Source organism: Salvia hispanica, chromosome 3, assembly GCF_023119035.1.
Source record: "Salvia hispanica cultivar TCC Black 2014 chromosome 3, UniMelb_Shisp_WGS_1.0, whole genome shotgun sequence".
NCBI lineage: Eukaryota > Viridiplantae > Streptophyta > Magnoliopsida > Lamiales > Lamiaceae > Salvia > Salvia hispanica.
The window spans coordinates 39,435,933-39,449,471 of NC_062967.1; the positions used below are offsets into that span (position 1 = coordinate 39,435,933).

At 34.9% G+C, this 13,539-nt stretch overlaps 2 protein-coding genes across 3 annotated transcripts; both read left to right on the forward strand.

The window, feature by feature from the left end:
* The first annotated feature begins 200 nt into the window (after positions 1-200).
* On the forward strand, positions 201-3,598 carry LOC125214399 (F-box protein SKIP8-like). Of its 2 annotated transcripts, none has more exons than XM_048115408.1 (3): positions 201-906; positions 2,539-2,735; positions 3,146-3,320. In XM_048115408.1, the coding sequence occupies exons 1-3, from the start codon at positions 517-519 to the stop codon at positions 3,171-3,173; spliced, it is 615 nt and encodes a 204-aa protein (XP_047971365.1). In that variant the 5' UTR covers positions 201-516; the 3' UTR covers positions 3,174-3,320. The 2 variants fall into 2 exon arrangements, with proteins under 2 accessions (XP_047971365.1, XP_047971364.1); XM_048115407.1 differs by having other exon boundaries at positions 210-906; positions 3,135-3,598.
* Positions 3,599-4,275: 677 nt separating this feature from the next.
* Positions 4,276-6,368, forward strand: LOC125211702 (eukaryotic translation initiation factor 3 subunit C-like). The gene is made up of 4 exons (XM_048111608.1): positions 4,276-4,775; positions 5,195-5,300; positions 5,800-5,884; positions 5,995-6,368. Exons 1-4 carry the CDS (start codon positions 4,416-4,418, stop codon positions 6,170-6,172), a joined length of 729 nt encoding a protein of 242 aa, XP_047967565.1. The 5' UTR covers positions 4,276-4,415; the 3' UTR covers positions 6,173-6,368.
* Positions 6,369-13,539: the final 7,171 nt, after the last annotated feature.

The following is a 13,539-nucleotide window of genomic DNA, read 5'->3' on the forward strand; positions in this document are numbered from 1 at the left end:
GACTTATTCATGAACAGATGAAAATAACAAATACTTTAATCACTTTTTAGTATGAATAGATATATTAAAAATCAAAACCCAACTAAAAAAATTAAAAATAGTAAAATATGTTTCACACAGATTGTGTGTTATTTGATGTTACAAAAATACCCCTGAATTGGTGTCGTATTTGCGTAGTCCTACCCTACCCTTCGACACACCTCAAAAATGGATTCAGTTGCAAAACGACCAATACTTTCTCCCTCCTAACCCTTCTCTTTCTCTCTCCAAATATACAATTGATTAGGGTTTTCAATACAAAGTGCCAAGCTCGAAAAGAGGGGAAAAGAAAAAGGCGCTTAGAATTGTACCCTTCCTGAAAAGGAAATTACATGCAAAACCATATTTTTGTCTTCTTGAATAGTACAAGGTAAAAATAGTTAGGGTTTTAACAAATTGGGTTGTTTTTGCTCTTGCCCCTTTCATGAATTGCGAGAATTTCTTCAATCGATGTCACTTCAATTTCATGGTGTGTGAATGGATTTTTCGGTTTTCGCGGCCGATTATTCCTCGTTTTTGATAGCCCTAGTAGCAACTATTTTCTGTTTGGTTCTCGCGAGCGCTGTGATTTTCCAGAGAGTGAGGTTAGGGCTGGGTCGTTCCAATTGCGCTAGTCCGAGTGAGGAGAGGGAAATCGGTGGTGGGGAAATGACTGCGCGGGTGATTGGAGGTGTGAGTGAGAATGGCGGGGAGAAGGCGGGGGAGAGACAGTCTGGGGCGTCGATGATGGAGCAGCTGGTGCCGGAGATCACCACGCATGCCTTGAGTTACTTGGATTATCCGAGCCTCTGCCGCCTCTCCATGACGAATTCACTCATGCGGAGAGCTGCCAATGACGACAATGCGTGGAAGGCGCTCTACCATAAGGTTCGATTTCTTTTCTTTTGTTCTTGATTTGTGAATTGCTCCCTGTTGTTTGAGTTGATGTGGTTGATTTTGCTGGGATGTGAGGGCTACCTGGTTTAATTGTTGAAATGGAAACAAAGGGGACAAGAAGTCAGAATTCAAGATTTGACTGTTCATTGATGTTATAAGAGCTTAAAGTGTTTTAAAGAAAAAAGGCTTTGGCGCATGGGGCAATGATTGAAAGCAGTGGTAGGTTATTGGCTGCTTAGGAAGCCAATAAATTCAATGATGTGTTAGAAATCATATGGGTTTTGGATCACGATGCTTGTGCATATCTCTGCATTTTGCTGTTCAACTGTTTCATTTGGGTTAATGGCATTTATTTATGTTATTTATTTTCATTTTTTGTTGTATTTATTGAAATTTTGAGAAGAGTATTGAACATGGAAAAATAATTTTGTGTAATGTCTGGGATGTACAACTTTGTCAGTTACTCTTTGACCTGCTTCCCCTTCTTTGTGTGTCTGATCTGTTATATAGTATATCATTGTTTCTTAAGCTTTTCCTTCTTCAATTGTCGTTTTCCATTTCAAGTAGTTACATTTGTATTGTTCATATATGCTATTATTGTAGTAGTTTAGAATTTCTTATGGACTTAAGCAAAGGCTCGTGTAATGTGTTAATCCTGATATAGTTGTTGAAGAAGTGTTATCTTACATGGTAATAAGGCCTACCAGATTGGAGCTGAAGGGTAATTAAATTCATTCGTGATTGTAGCTGCGCTGTCAACATTTGCCATACATGACTTGAGAATTTCTTGGTCCAATTAATAGAGAAATTCTTAATTCTTGCTTTATCTTGTAGTAAAATATCATTTTAAAATAGCTATACTTGCTTCTTGTAGTTTTTTACGAGCTTATGTTACTTCTCCTGGTGAAGACCAGAGGTTTTGTTCATACTTCATATCCTTTCCCATATCTGAGAAATGGAAAATGTATGCTTGTTGCCAAAGACAAATTCTATAGTCTAGTACACCCCCGCTCTGTCTCTCCCCAGCACATACAAGCATCCCTGTTTTCACTGTGAATACTGGCATGGTCAATTGTCACCATTTAAAAGAAAAAAGTAAAGCTTATTGTCATATTGAATGTTGTAGCTGAGAGAGTGGAGTTGCCCATTAATATCCTTGAAGAATAAATTATTTTGTTATCTGCAACTTCGAGTTCTAAATCATTATTGATTTGGAAAGTTCACTGGTTGAGCTCCACATTTTGTGCTATTTGTTGTTTATCACAATGTTATGGTTAAAAATTGCTATCAATAGGTTGCCGCCTTATATGTTCTTTGGGATGCTTAAGTTCATATATTTAAGGACCTTGCATAAATATGATCTAAGGTTTAACGCCAATTCTCTATTCATACATAAATAATCCTTCTCCTCCATACTTAATCTCCCCATATGACAAAAAAATTCCACTTCCTCCCATGCATATTGTAACATGATTTGCTTAATGTTCTCTTCCATAAATTTCCTTTTCTGCCAATGCATTTTTCAATTGAAATGCTTTCATACTTCAGTTATTCATTTCATGCTTATTTAGGTCTATTATGCTTATTATGTTGCTTTTATAATTCCCCCCCTTTTTCTAATAGGATTTCACTTTGGAGCAAGACAATGTAACCCCACCTAATGGGTGGAAAGCATATTACGCCGCAACAAGAGCTGTCGTTACTGTAAATGCTGAATTTTTTAGGATTATCAGGGAAAGATTGCTTCAAGCTATGCGTCAGTTTTGGCTTCATGCTGATTATGTGAAGTGTTTCCATGCAACTGGGGAGTCATTTAGTGGGTATGCTACCTTCTGCATAGTTATTTAATTTATTCTATCTTCTAATCATTTATTTTTATTAAGGTGATATTGAAATGAGATTCTTAAATTTCGTTGGTTAGATTGTGCAATAAAAAAGCATGCCAAAGTTTAATCAGCATACTCACTCATAACAAACTTGATATCTTTGGGTCCCCAAACCTTTAGTTTTCTTATTCAAGACCTCATTTCTGAAGTCTTCTCTGCATCTAACATAGACATCCATTTGGTACATTAGTTTTGGGCACTACTCGTTTGTTATGATATCTGTGAAACATGATATTTGCATTTCATTATGCCTTATAGCTTTGCCATCATGTTAAATCCTTTGTACAAATTCAGCATACATGAGCTTAACACGTTGGTTGACTCTGTCTCTAGTTATAATGCAGTGATGGGGAGCTGGCAGCTAGCATTTAACTGGGAGAATGTGGCTGATTTCCGGATACAAGATGTTAGGGTTCGAGTAATGCCAAGTATGGCTTGGGTGACTATGAAAGCTTATCTTGACATTGGTGCTGGTCCGTTCCATGTGACAAATATATACGAGTTGCATGATGGCAGATGGTACATGGTGCACCATCACTGCTCGGCGTTGCTGATGCACGGAGGAGGTGGGCATGGGCAACAACTTGTGCATGTGTAAAGGAGGTAGATGGTAGACGATAAGAATCAATCGATGTTGATGATAATGAAACAGATTCATCATAGTTGAAAGAAAGATGTATTGGGGAAATTTTATTTGCTTGCTTTTTATCAAATCCCCTCTGTCAATTCTTGGTGCCTTAGTTTCCTTGGCAAATTTTATGGCAAAATACATGCACAGAGAAGTTTGTTTTTCTTCTTATTTAGGTTGATTTTTTAGTTAGTAGTCATACTCTTTCGATTCTTGTATTGAAAGAGCTCTCTTACCATCTCAGAGTATGCATCAAATTGCTAATTCTCCTTTACATTTAATAAGGGACAGTACAATATACTATGCAGTAAGAAAAAGCAATAGACTATACTCCCTTTGTTTTAAGGAAGATGACTTTTTTTTGGCGATACGAGATTTTATGCAGTTTTATTTTATGCGTTGAGTAAAGAGAATAACTTCAATAAAGTAAGATAGAGGAATAAAGTAGGGATAAATGTGATTTTAGTTTAAACAATGTGTTATCTTAGTTGGGACAAATAAAAAAGATAGGTGAGTCAGTCATCTTTAGTTCGCGGGACAAAGCGAGTATAAAATTGTTGAATCCAATGCCAATAACAATACTCTTGTTTAAGATGTATTCCCTTTCTCCCAAGTAATATGAGTTCGAGCCATCTCAAAATAATTAGTCACCAATAAATTTCTTTTTGAAATTATTCTTTTTCCAATTTTATTCTTCTTTTTCATCCTTTATTATCTCCCTACTTTTTACCAACCACTTTTAAGTTTTTAATACTAGTATTAATTTTGTAAATTTTGTGTTCAAAAGAAAAGCTTAATACTGATTAATTAAAAAGGCCAAAGAAATGCAAAATGTAATTGGAGATGCACTTCTTTTGTAAATTGTAAATACTCAAACCTTTTTCCCCTAAAAATTACTGAAGCTGCAATTGTGTGTTCCGTTGAAGCTGAGTTCTCACCCAAATTCTTCCATTTTTCTTCCAAATCAGTCAAATTTGCTTTAGTTTATGGACCCTCACGGAGTCGATGCAGCGGCTAACGATCAATCGGACGGGAATTCATCCGATTCATCCGCGGAGGAGGATAAAGCCATACGCGAGGTGATAGGGGAGGTCGCATTGGTGATGCAGCAGTACTTAGTAAAGTGGGCAGGAGCACACCTGGCTAAAGCCAATGAAGAAGCCGAAGCCGAAGAGGAAGAGGAGGAGACGGAGGAAGAAACAGAAACCGAAGAGGATGAGGAAGAAACCGAAACGGAAGAGGATGAGGAAGAAGCCGAAGCCGAAGCCGAAGCCGAGGAGGAAGACGGCGGTAGAAAGAAAGGCAAAAAAGAGTACGATGATGAGGGCGGACTAATTATTTGCCGCGTGAGTTTCCATTTCAATTTATTGCTGAAGTAATTCGGTATTCATTTTTGAGTTGAGAGATTTTTGTGCTCTATTACGTTTGCAGGTGATCTTCAATTTTATAGATGGTTTGCTTTCGATAACTAGGTTTAGGGTTTATTGCTAATTCACAGTGATTGGAGATTTAAGAGGGTAAGTAATAAGGGTTTAGGGGCAAACATTCATATTCTAGAATCTGAAACTGTTTTTGTGATGGATGATTCAGTGTTCAGCCATTTTACAATGAATTGCTGCCATCTTTTCATTCACGAGTTCTTAGATGCTGACATTTGTATTAGCTCTTGTCTTGTGCCCCTATTAAAAGGAGTTGATTCCTAAAATCACCTCTTACAATGTAACACATTATGTTCTGATATCCTGTTTGTTTCTTATCTGTGTAGTTATCTGACCAGAGAAGAGTGACACTAACTAAATTGGAAGGGGAGACTCTGGTATCAATTACGGAGCATGACAAGCGAGATGGCAAAGAGCTTCCAACGGCCCAAGGTAAATTATTCTACTGCTGAAAGCTTATGTGAATAGCTCTGTACTTATTGTTTGTCTTAATCTGTTCACCATACATTCTTTATTCAGTTTGAATTACTTTGTCCTCTGTCATCCATATTTATGGACTTGAACGAGTAGGTTTAGTTTAGATGGGGAGTGTAACTTCTAGTTGACGAAATATCCAAATATGCATATATATGAAGTAAATCCTAAACCGTTGCAAGTATAGTTGTTATACTTTTTCCATTCAGCTGTACGTGTGGAGTGAAGCTAATTCAAGAAACAGACTTAGAGGGAAATATGGTGAGTATGAACATGGAATATAATGAAAAGGATCTATAAATTTTAGAATATCCTGTCATGTTCCTGGGTAAATTGAATGCAAACTGGACCAGCTTTTCTCAGAATTTTAGATGGTCCGTCAGGATGAGATGTATATCGTTGTCTGATTGGCCTCTAGAAACTATAATTGCTTCTTGTTGATTTCTGAAATGTGCAGGAATAAGCTTGACGGCCGATGAGTGGGCTTCCTTCAAGAAGAATGTACCTGATATAGAGAAGACCATCAAGATGATGGAGTCGAGGTGAACTACTCAGTTTCGTTCATTCCAAACCAACATGTTTTGATCTCCGTCTTTAGGTACTACTACTAGTGATATTATTAGTGCATATTATGTGTCATTTTGCTCTCTAGAAACCGGGTGCGACCCGGCGCGTTGGAGGAAAATCTCAACTTCGCCTCGTTCTCGGTCAATGAAAGCCCTCCCATGGGGACTAAAGCGGCAAGTCCAAGCATTGAAATCCCACCCTACTCTTCTGTAGATAAGTACACGCTGACCAATTGGGATGCTTCACACACGCTCTCGACGTGAAGTATTTGTCCACGATGCTCGCTGACGATACGTCTTCGGATGTCCGAGGAAAATCAAAAGCTGCATGAAGAGATGATTGTTTTACTCCGGAACAAATTATTGAGGAAATAATTTAGGATTTTACATTTAAACTTTTATGAATTTTAATTAACGTAATTTTATGAATTTTAATGGAGTAATATGTTATTTTTATGAATTATAGTGTTATTTTTAAATTGGGTGGTAATTAAAAAAGAATAAAATAAATTAGTGAAACTACTTCATTTTTTAGACAAATGGGCCATGAGGCCATCTACTTTTTCATTTATTTTTCTTATTTATCTAATTCGTTTATATTGTATCTTCTAAATAAATTGATTTAGAAATTACTACTAAAATTAAATAGAGTAAATTATATATAAGGGCGCAACCGGATTAGTACCGGTGAGCTCTTGATCTGCAGTCAATAACACTGTAATCCACATCTAATTATACTTCCATTATATTTATATTTTTGGAAGTTGTCTATTCCAAATGAAAAACTTAAATTTAATTAGGATAGGATGGAAATGGAATATTAATTTTTTTTAATCATATGTTACATTTTTAAAATTTAAAAAGTGTCTTATTCCAAATGGAACACTTAAAATTAAGTAGGGGAAGGATTTTGACAATTTGGCATTATTTCGTCTCCGAATTTCCGACAGCGCCGCCTTCTCATGCCGAGCTGCGGCGCCGCTCGATTCCTTCGTCTATTTTGGAGCTATCTTAAAAGGACGGAGTTCGTCGGGGCATGCTGGCACACATGCAACTGGATGAAATGATAAAACATGAGGCAAATTAGTTCAGATTCAATTGACTGCAATAAACAATAAGGTGAACAACAACGTGCAACACATAAATCAACAATTTTTGCTTACAGAATCATAGCATTGCCATAAAATCATAGGTCAATATTCTGGAACACCACACGACCAGATAACAAAACATAAGCCAAACTTTACGAACAACAAGATGTAACACGTAAAACAGCAATTAGTACAACCTACAAAACAACACCAAAAACAGAGCAATATTCAATCAAAATCACAAAATACTCTTCGATTTGACAAAATTGGCAAACAATCCATCACTAAATATGACAATAATCCATAGCGCGATAGACAACACATGAAAAATTGGTCGAGAATTGATAATGTAACGAAGCCCACCTTCTGGAAAAACATCCAGATCAAAGTTGATAATCGATTCACCCATATTCGAACGAATTTATGGAATGGATTGCAGAGAGAACATAATCGATTGCACAGGTGGTGTGATTGCAATTGAGATGAATCGATTGTAAAGATCAAAGTGAGAATAATAGAATGTGAGTGCAAAGAGTTAGTGGAAAGTGGGGTCCGTGTACATAAATGGAAAAAAAAAGCAAAATGGACAACTTTTCACTGACGGACCGAAATAGCAAAACTGGACAACATTTCACGGATGGAGGGAGTATTATTTAAAAGCAATACAAAAGTAGTGACTTCAGAAATTTATAACAAAATTTCACGATTTCGAATTTGATCCAAAATAAATATACAATTTTTAGTCAGAATAATTATTTTTTTCTTGAATTTGAAGATATTTAATTTAAAATTTAATATTTTCTTAAATTATTACGGAATGATTAGCATAATTTATTTTAAGTTAATTCGTATTTATAAATTTATTTTCAATGGAGAATGTTGAAAAAATTTGATTATGTATGTACAATTTGTGTAAGTTTATTGTTATCCAAATAAAGATAAATGTACATAAAATGTACACATACATAATACCCCTAAGTTTTAAATTTATTGAATTATATATGAATTGTTTTTATTATTAGTTAATAGTAGTAATACAAAAGAAGTGATGTAGGAAATTCATAACAAATTTTCACATGATTTTGAGTTTGATTTTAAATAAATATTTTCTCAACGTTCCGCGGTAGTAAAGTCATTTCTTTTTGTCACGGATATTAAGAAAGAGATATTAAAGTATATTAAATAAAGAGATAATAAAGTGGAGTAGTAAAGAGAGAAAAATAAAGAGAATATTAATAAAGTAAGAAAATGTATTGAGTAGGAGAGGAAAATAAGTTGCTTTTTGCTAAAAAGGAAACGACTTTACTATGATGGAACATATTAGCTACTAAAATAGAAAGATGACTCAATTATCATGGAACGGAGGAAGTACAAATTTTAAATAAAATAATCTTAAATTTGTAGATATTTAAGTTAAAATTTACTAATATTTTCCATAAACTTTATATGTGTATAATACCCTCAAATTTTAAATTTAATTGAATTATTTATAATATTAGTTTTGTTAATAGAATAGCAATAGCAAGAATTGTCATAAGGAAATTTATAACAAATTTTCACACGATCAAATCCAAAACAAATATACAATTTTTAATTAAAATAATATTTTAATTAGTTTTATATCATTTAATTATCTGATGTTTTTTAGTTTAAGCTACAAATAAAATTATATTTTATGTCTCTTATTTTATGTTCAACGCGACACTAACCCTACCTCCTATCGACTCCACTGCCTCTCACGACGCAACTGCAGCGTCCTCGAAGCCGCCGCCTCCTCGACGCCGTCGTCTTCTTCCGCCCATCCCTGCCTCTCATCTCACGGTTTTTTTCTCCCCCGCTCTCTATCTCAATCTACCCCGCAGTGCTCATCTAAATTTTGCATATTCAATTACTTTGTGGAATCACGTTTTGTTGACTTTGTTAAATTAATAGCCTTAGATATTTGTCACTGGAATCACATTGTTTGAGAACTAAATGTGAGGTGCATATGAGTAAAATATTTAAAGTTGGATCCATATTGAGAATGATTAGATATGCTTGAAAATGAAAGGATCTTCATCTCCATCTCACTGCACGACTTGATTCTTCATGATCAAAATCTATTATTATTAGTATCATTTAATCAAATTTGGTTGTTACTCGTCATTTGATATTGCAATTTCGTTAGTTTAGAAAATTCAGAGGTTAAATTCGTCGTTTGTTGATGTTGACATTGTTTGTGCTTGTTTTTGACATTGATTGTGCATCTATTGATTCTCAATGTTTACATCATAATCACTAAATACATAACAGTTTCCCGCCCCCACCACTCCCTTCATTTTCTACCAATTTATTCATAAAACTCATGGCTTCTGAGTTCGGATTGCATTATAAGAATACCATACCATTTTGGTTTTTCTGTTTTGTGTATTTTGATGTTTTGCAATCTCATATACAATTTTTTGGTTTTTTTGGTTTCATTTTAATTTGATATTTGTATGTGATATCAGGATATGAAATCTACCCAATATTTAGAGATTGGATATGAATTTACTGACGATACTAAGAAAATCCGGACCTGTATGGCACCAAACACTCTGTGGAATCACATTTTTTTGACTTTGTTAAATTAATAGCCTTAGATATTTGTCACTGGAATCACATTGTTTGAGAACTAAATGTGAGTTGCATATGAGTAAAATATTTGAGTGAACTGCACCAAAGGGCCCTAACTTTTCGACTTGTTTCACCGGAAACCCCTAACTTTAAAAAATCCCATCACAGGTATCTAACAAAATATATAATCACAAACCTTGTATTTTCGGACCATAACACCCTTTGGGTTTGAAAGGGCAAACTGGACCTTTTACGATGCCACCCCTGCATCTCACCTGCTGCATGTACTGTGGCTGACGCGAATGGTATTGGATGTGACAGAAACATCAAGTCGTTTGTCCTCTCTGTTCCATCAGAATGCAGACGGACGCCACCCACCCCCTCCCTAGACTCTATCAAACCTGCATTGATATTTTGACAATTGAAACAATTGATTTTTATTTCTCTTTCCTATTTCCCTTCAATTCTAAATTTCACTTCATCATCTAGCGACCTTTCAAAAATGTAGTACTACTAAAGATCGAATTGTGCTTTTTACAAGTAACGACTTGCAATAATAAAATGAAACAATCGCTCATCATCTAGCGCATTGTTCCATTATTGAATGAGTGAGTAAAATTGATTAATAATAATACAATCAAGCGAACCAAGAGTAATTCTTAAACTAAAAAATATAATGTGTATATTTTCAAAAAATAAATAAATAGATAAACATAAAGATCACATGTCTTCTTCTCAACAAAATAAATTAATAAAATAAAGTTTTAAGTTGACATTTAATTGTTTCGTGTGAGCAAGTAATTAAGGAAAAATAAATAAAATCACACGTTATATATAAAATTCGAATTTTGATTCTTCCGTGGATTATGTTTTTTATCACGTTATATAGAGTTTGTTAGAAAAAATTGGTTAAGAGATCATAGAAACTCTCAACTTTATAACCGAATGAAAAATTAATTCAAGAATTAAATAAAATAACTAAATGAAATTAAAACTAATTAACTATTCTAAATTATATAAGTTTTTAAATTAAATACTCTTCAGTAATTGAGGCTAGCTGGGGGCAATCGAAATGCAACCTCATTCTCGCCCTTCAGAATTTCGATATTAATTTAAAATTAGTTAGCTAAACTCACATTGATTTTGTGTAAAATAGAATGATAGTCTATAACGATAAAATGATTATTTATAAAATACATGAAAAAACAAAGAAATTGTGAAGTGGCTCTAGCCTGTCCAGTTATCCTTATCTTTTAATACAATATTTTATAAATAATTTGGACTACATTAATTTTAATAAGAATTAAACTATATCTGGATCTTTCGTTCAAATCATAATTCAATAATTCATAAACGTCTTACTAAACTGTTTCAACTTAATTTTTTAAAAAGTTTACAATATAAAAATGACATTTGAATTTCACCTCAAATTCAATTGCCTCATCACAGTTAATTTGGAGAAAATTCCATATCAATAAAATTTAAATATCGTATTTACAGATTTTAATATTAATCATCATGTACAGAAATACTAGAATTCGCTTCAAGTTAGAGTATTTACAAGATAATATCTCATTCTTATAAACATGATTCCATATGGAGACCATTTTGACAATATTAATGGCGTAAATTGCTACACGAATATATGCTTCCTCCATTCTGAATATTTCTCATGTCCAAATAACATAATAGATTGGGGTCGAGTTAGGTATGACGATGCTTGGGGTTCACAAGCCGACGAAGAAGAAAGGGATGAAAGGAATGAAATCCATACGAAGGGAGAGATAATATGCTAGTTTATAACAAAGATGAAAGAAATACTAAAGAAAATAGAAGAATGGAAAATTAGACTCTAGGATGTTTGACATGTCTTACACAGCAGAGTAGGTGTGCAGAATAGGTATACAGAATAATGGCAAAGAGACTACATTGCCCTTCAGCTCATTTGGGCATTTTCGTCCGGAGAATGGCAAAAAACACAAGGTTTGTGATTATATATTTTTTTAGATACATGTGATGGGATTTTTTAAAGTTAGGGGTCTCCGGTGCAACAAGCCGAAAAGTTAGGGCCCTCTGGTGCAGTTCACTCAAAATATTTAAAGTTGGATCCATATTGACAATGATTAGATATGCTTGAAAATGAAAGGATCTTCATCTTCATCTCACTGCACGACTTGATTCTTCATGATCAAAATCTATTATTATTAGTATCATTTAATCAAATTTGGTTGTTACTCGTCATTTGATATTGCAATTTCGTTAGTTTAGAAAATTCAGAGGTTAAATTCGTCGTTTGTTGATGTTGACATTGTTTGTGCTTGTTTTTGACATTGATTGTGCATCTATTGATTCTCAATGTTTACATCATAATCACTAAATACATAACAGTTTCCCGCCCCCACCACTCCCTTCATTTTCTACCAATTTATTCATAAAACTCATGGCTTCTGAGTTCGGATTGCATTATAAGAATACCATACCATTTTGGTTTTTCTGTTTTGTGTATTTTGATGTTTTGCAATCTCATATACAATTTTTTGGTTTTTTTGGTTTCATTTTAATTTGATATTTGTATGTGATATCAGGATATGAAATCTACCCAATCTTTAGAGATTGGATATGAATTTACTGACGATACTAAGAAAATCCGGACCTGTATGGCACCAAACACTCTTTGGGGATGAGAATCCATCTAAAGGTTTGTGGTGTGCACGGCCGCCACCACCTGTAGGTTATTGGGTTCGTCGCCCCACTACTATGAATTCAAAGCGAGATTTCCATATTGCACTCCCGTTGCGTAATGATGACAGAATATTCATCTACGGGGGCACTTCTGAACCAAAATGTTGGGTTGAGTTATATGACCCAAAGGAAGGCACGTTCGAGGGCGTGGACTTGGACTTGGACTTGTCTGCCAAGCACGGATCTCCCTATGTATCCTCTTGCTTTCAGTACACCGACAAAGAGGTTATGGTTATGGTATACTACCCAAAAGATGAAATGCATTCTCTCCTCTTGTACAATCTGGAACGCAAACACTGGTCTTGTGTTGCAGAAAACGTCCCTATACCAATATTTCAATCGTGTAGGAGGAACCTCGTCTATGTGGGGGGAGACATTCTATTTATTATCAACCACGCATGTCTTATGTATGTCTATGATCTGTCCTCCCAAAAGAAAGTGGGTGAAGTGGGGGTTGTTGGTCTGGATTATTGGGATGATGGGGATTATTGGGATGATGGGGGAGTGCTTGGAGCTTTCTATGCTAGCGACACTGATGTTAAATGTACTAGTTGGATCTTCTACCTATTCATGCCTGATGGTGGCCACTCTTTCTGTGATCTTCAATATGCCAAGGTCGAAGTCATCCAAGGCAAGGGCGGGGTTTATTCTGCTACAGTTCAGATGGAGGGTGTCCTGAAAGTCGGTTCCTTTCTTTCCATTTATATGTGAGTCCATGATTTGAATTGATTTCGGAATCTCTTACCTATAATCAGAGGTCCTTAAATTGTACTATTATCATACTGAAATGCTCCTTTTTTGTATGCAGCATTGCTGACCGTGAGATTGCAAAGAATGAAGTCAAGACTAAGGAGTGTAGCAATACTCTGGTCGGCAAAGGTGAGTGAACAATCCAGCTATTGGAAATGGAAAACACAGTTTGTGTTGTGTTGAATAGTTTGCCTTGTTGTTTAGCTAACTAGGTTAAAAACGCCTTATTCTAGATAATTTGGCCGTTGGTATTATATTGAAATGCTTGTTTTTTGTATGTAGCATTGCTGCCGAAAAAGCGAGCACGAGAGCCGCTGTTGAAAGAGAAAGGAAAAGAGAAGATTGATGACTGATGAGGAGTGAATGAAGGGGAAACTATAATTGCTTGTATTACGTTGAATGGCTTTATTATATGAATGAAAGCAACTATATTTTTCTTTTTATACCCTTTAC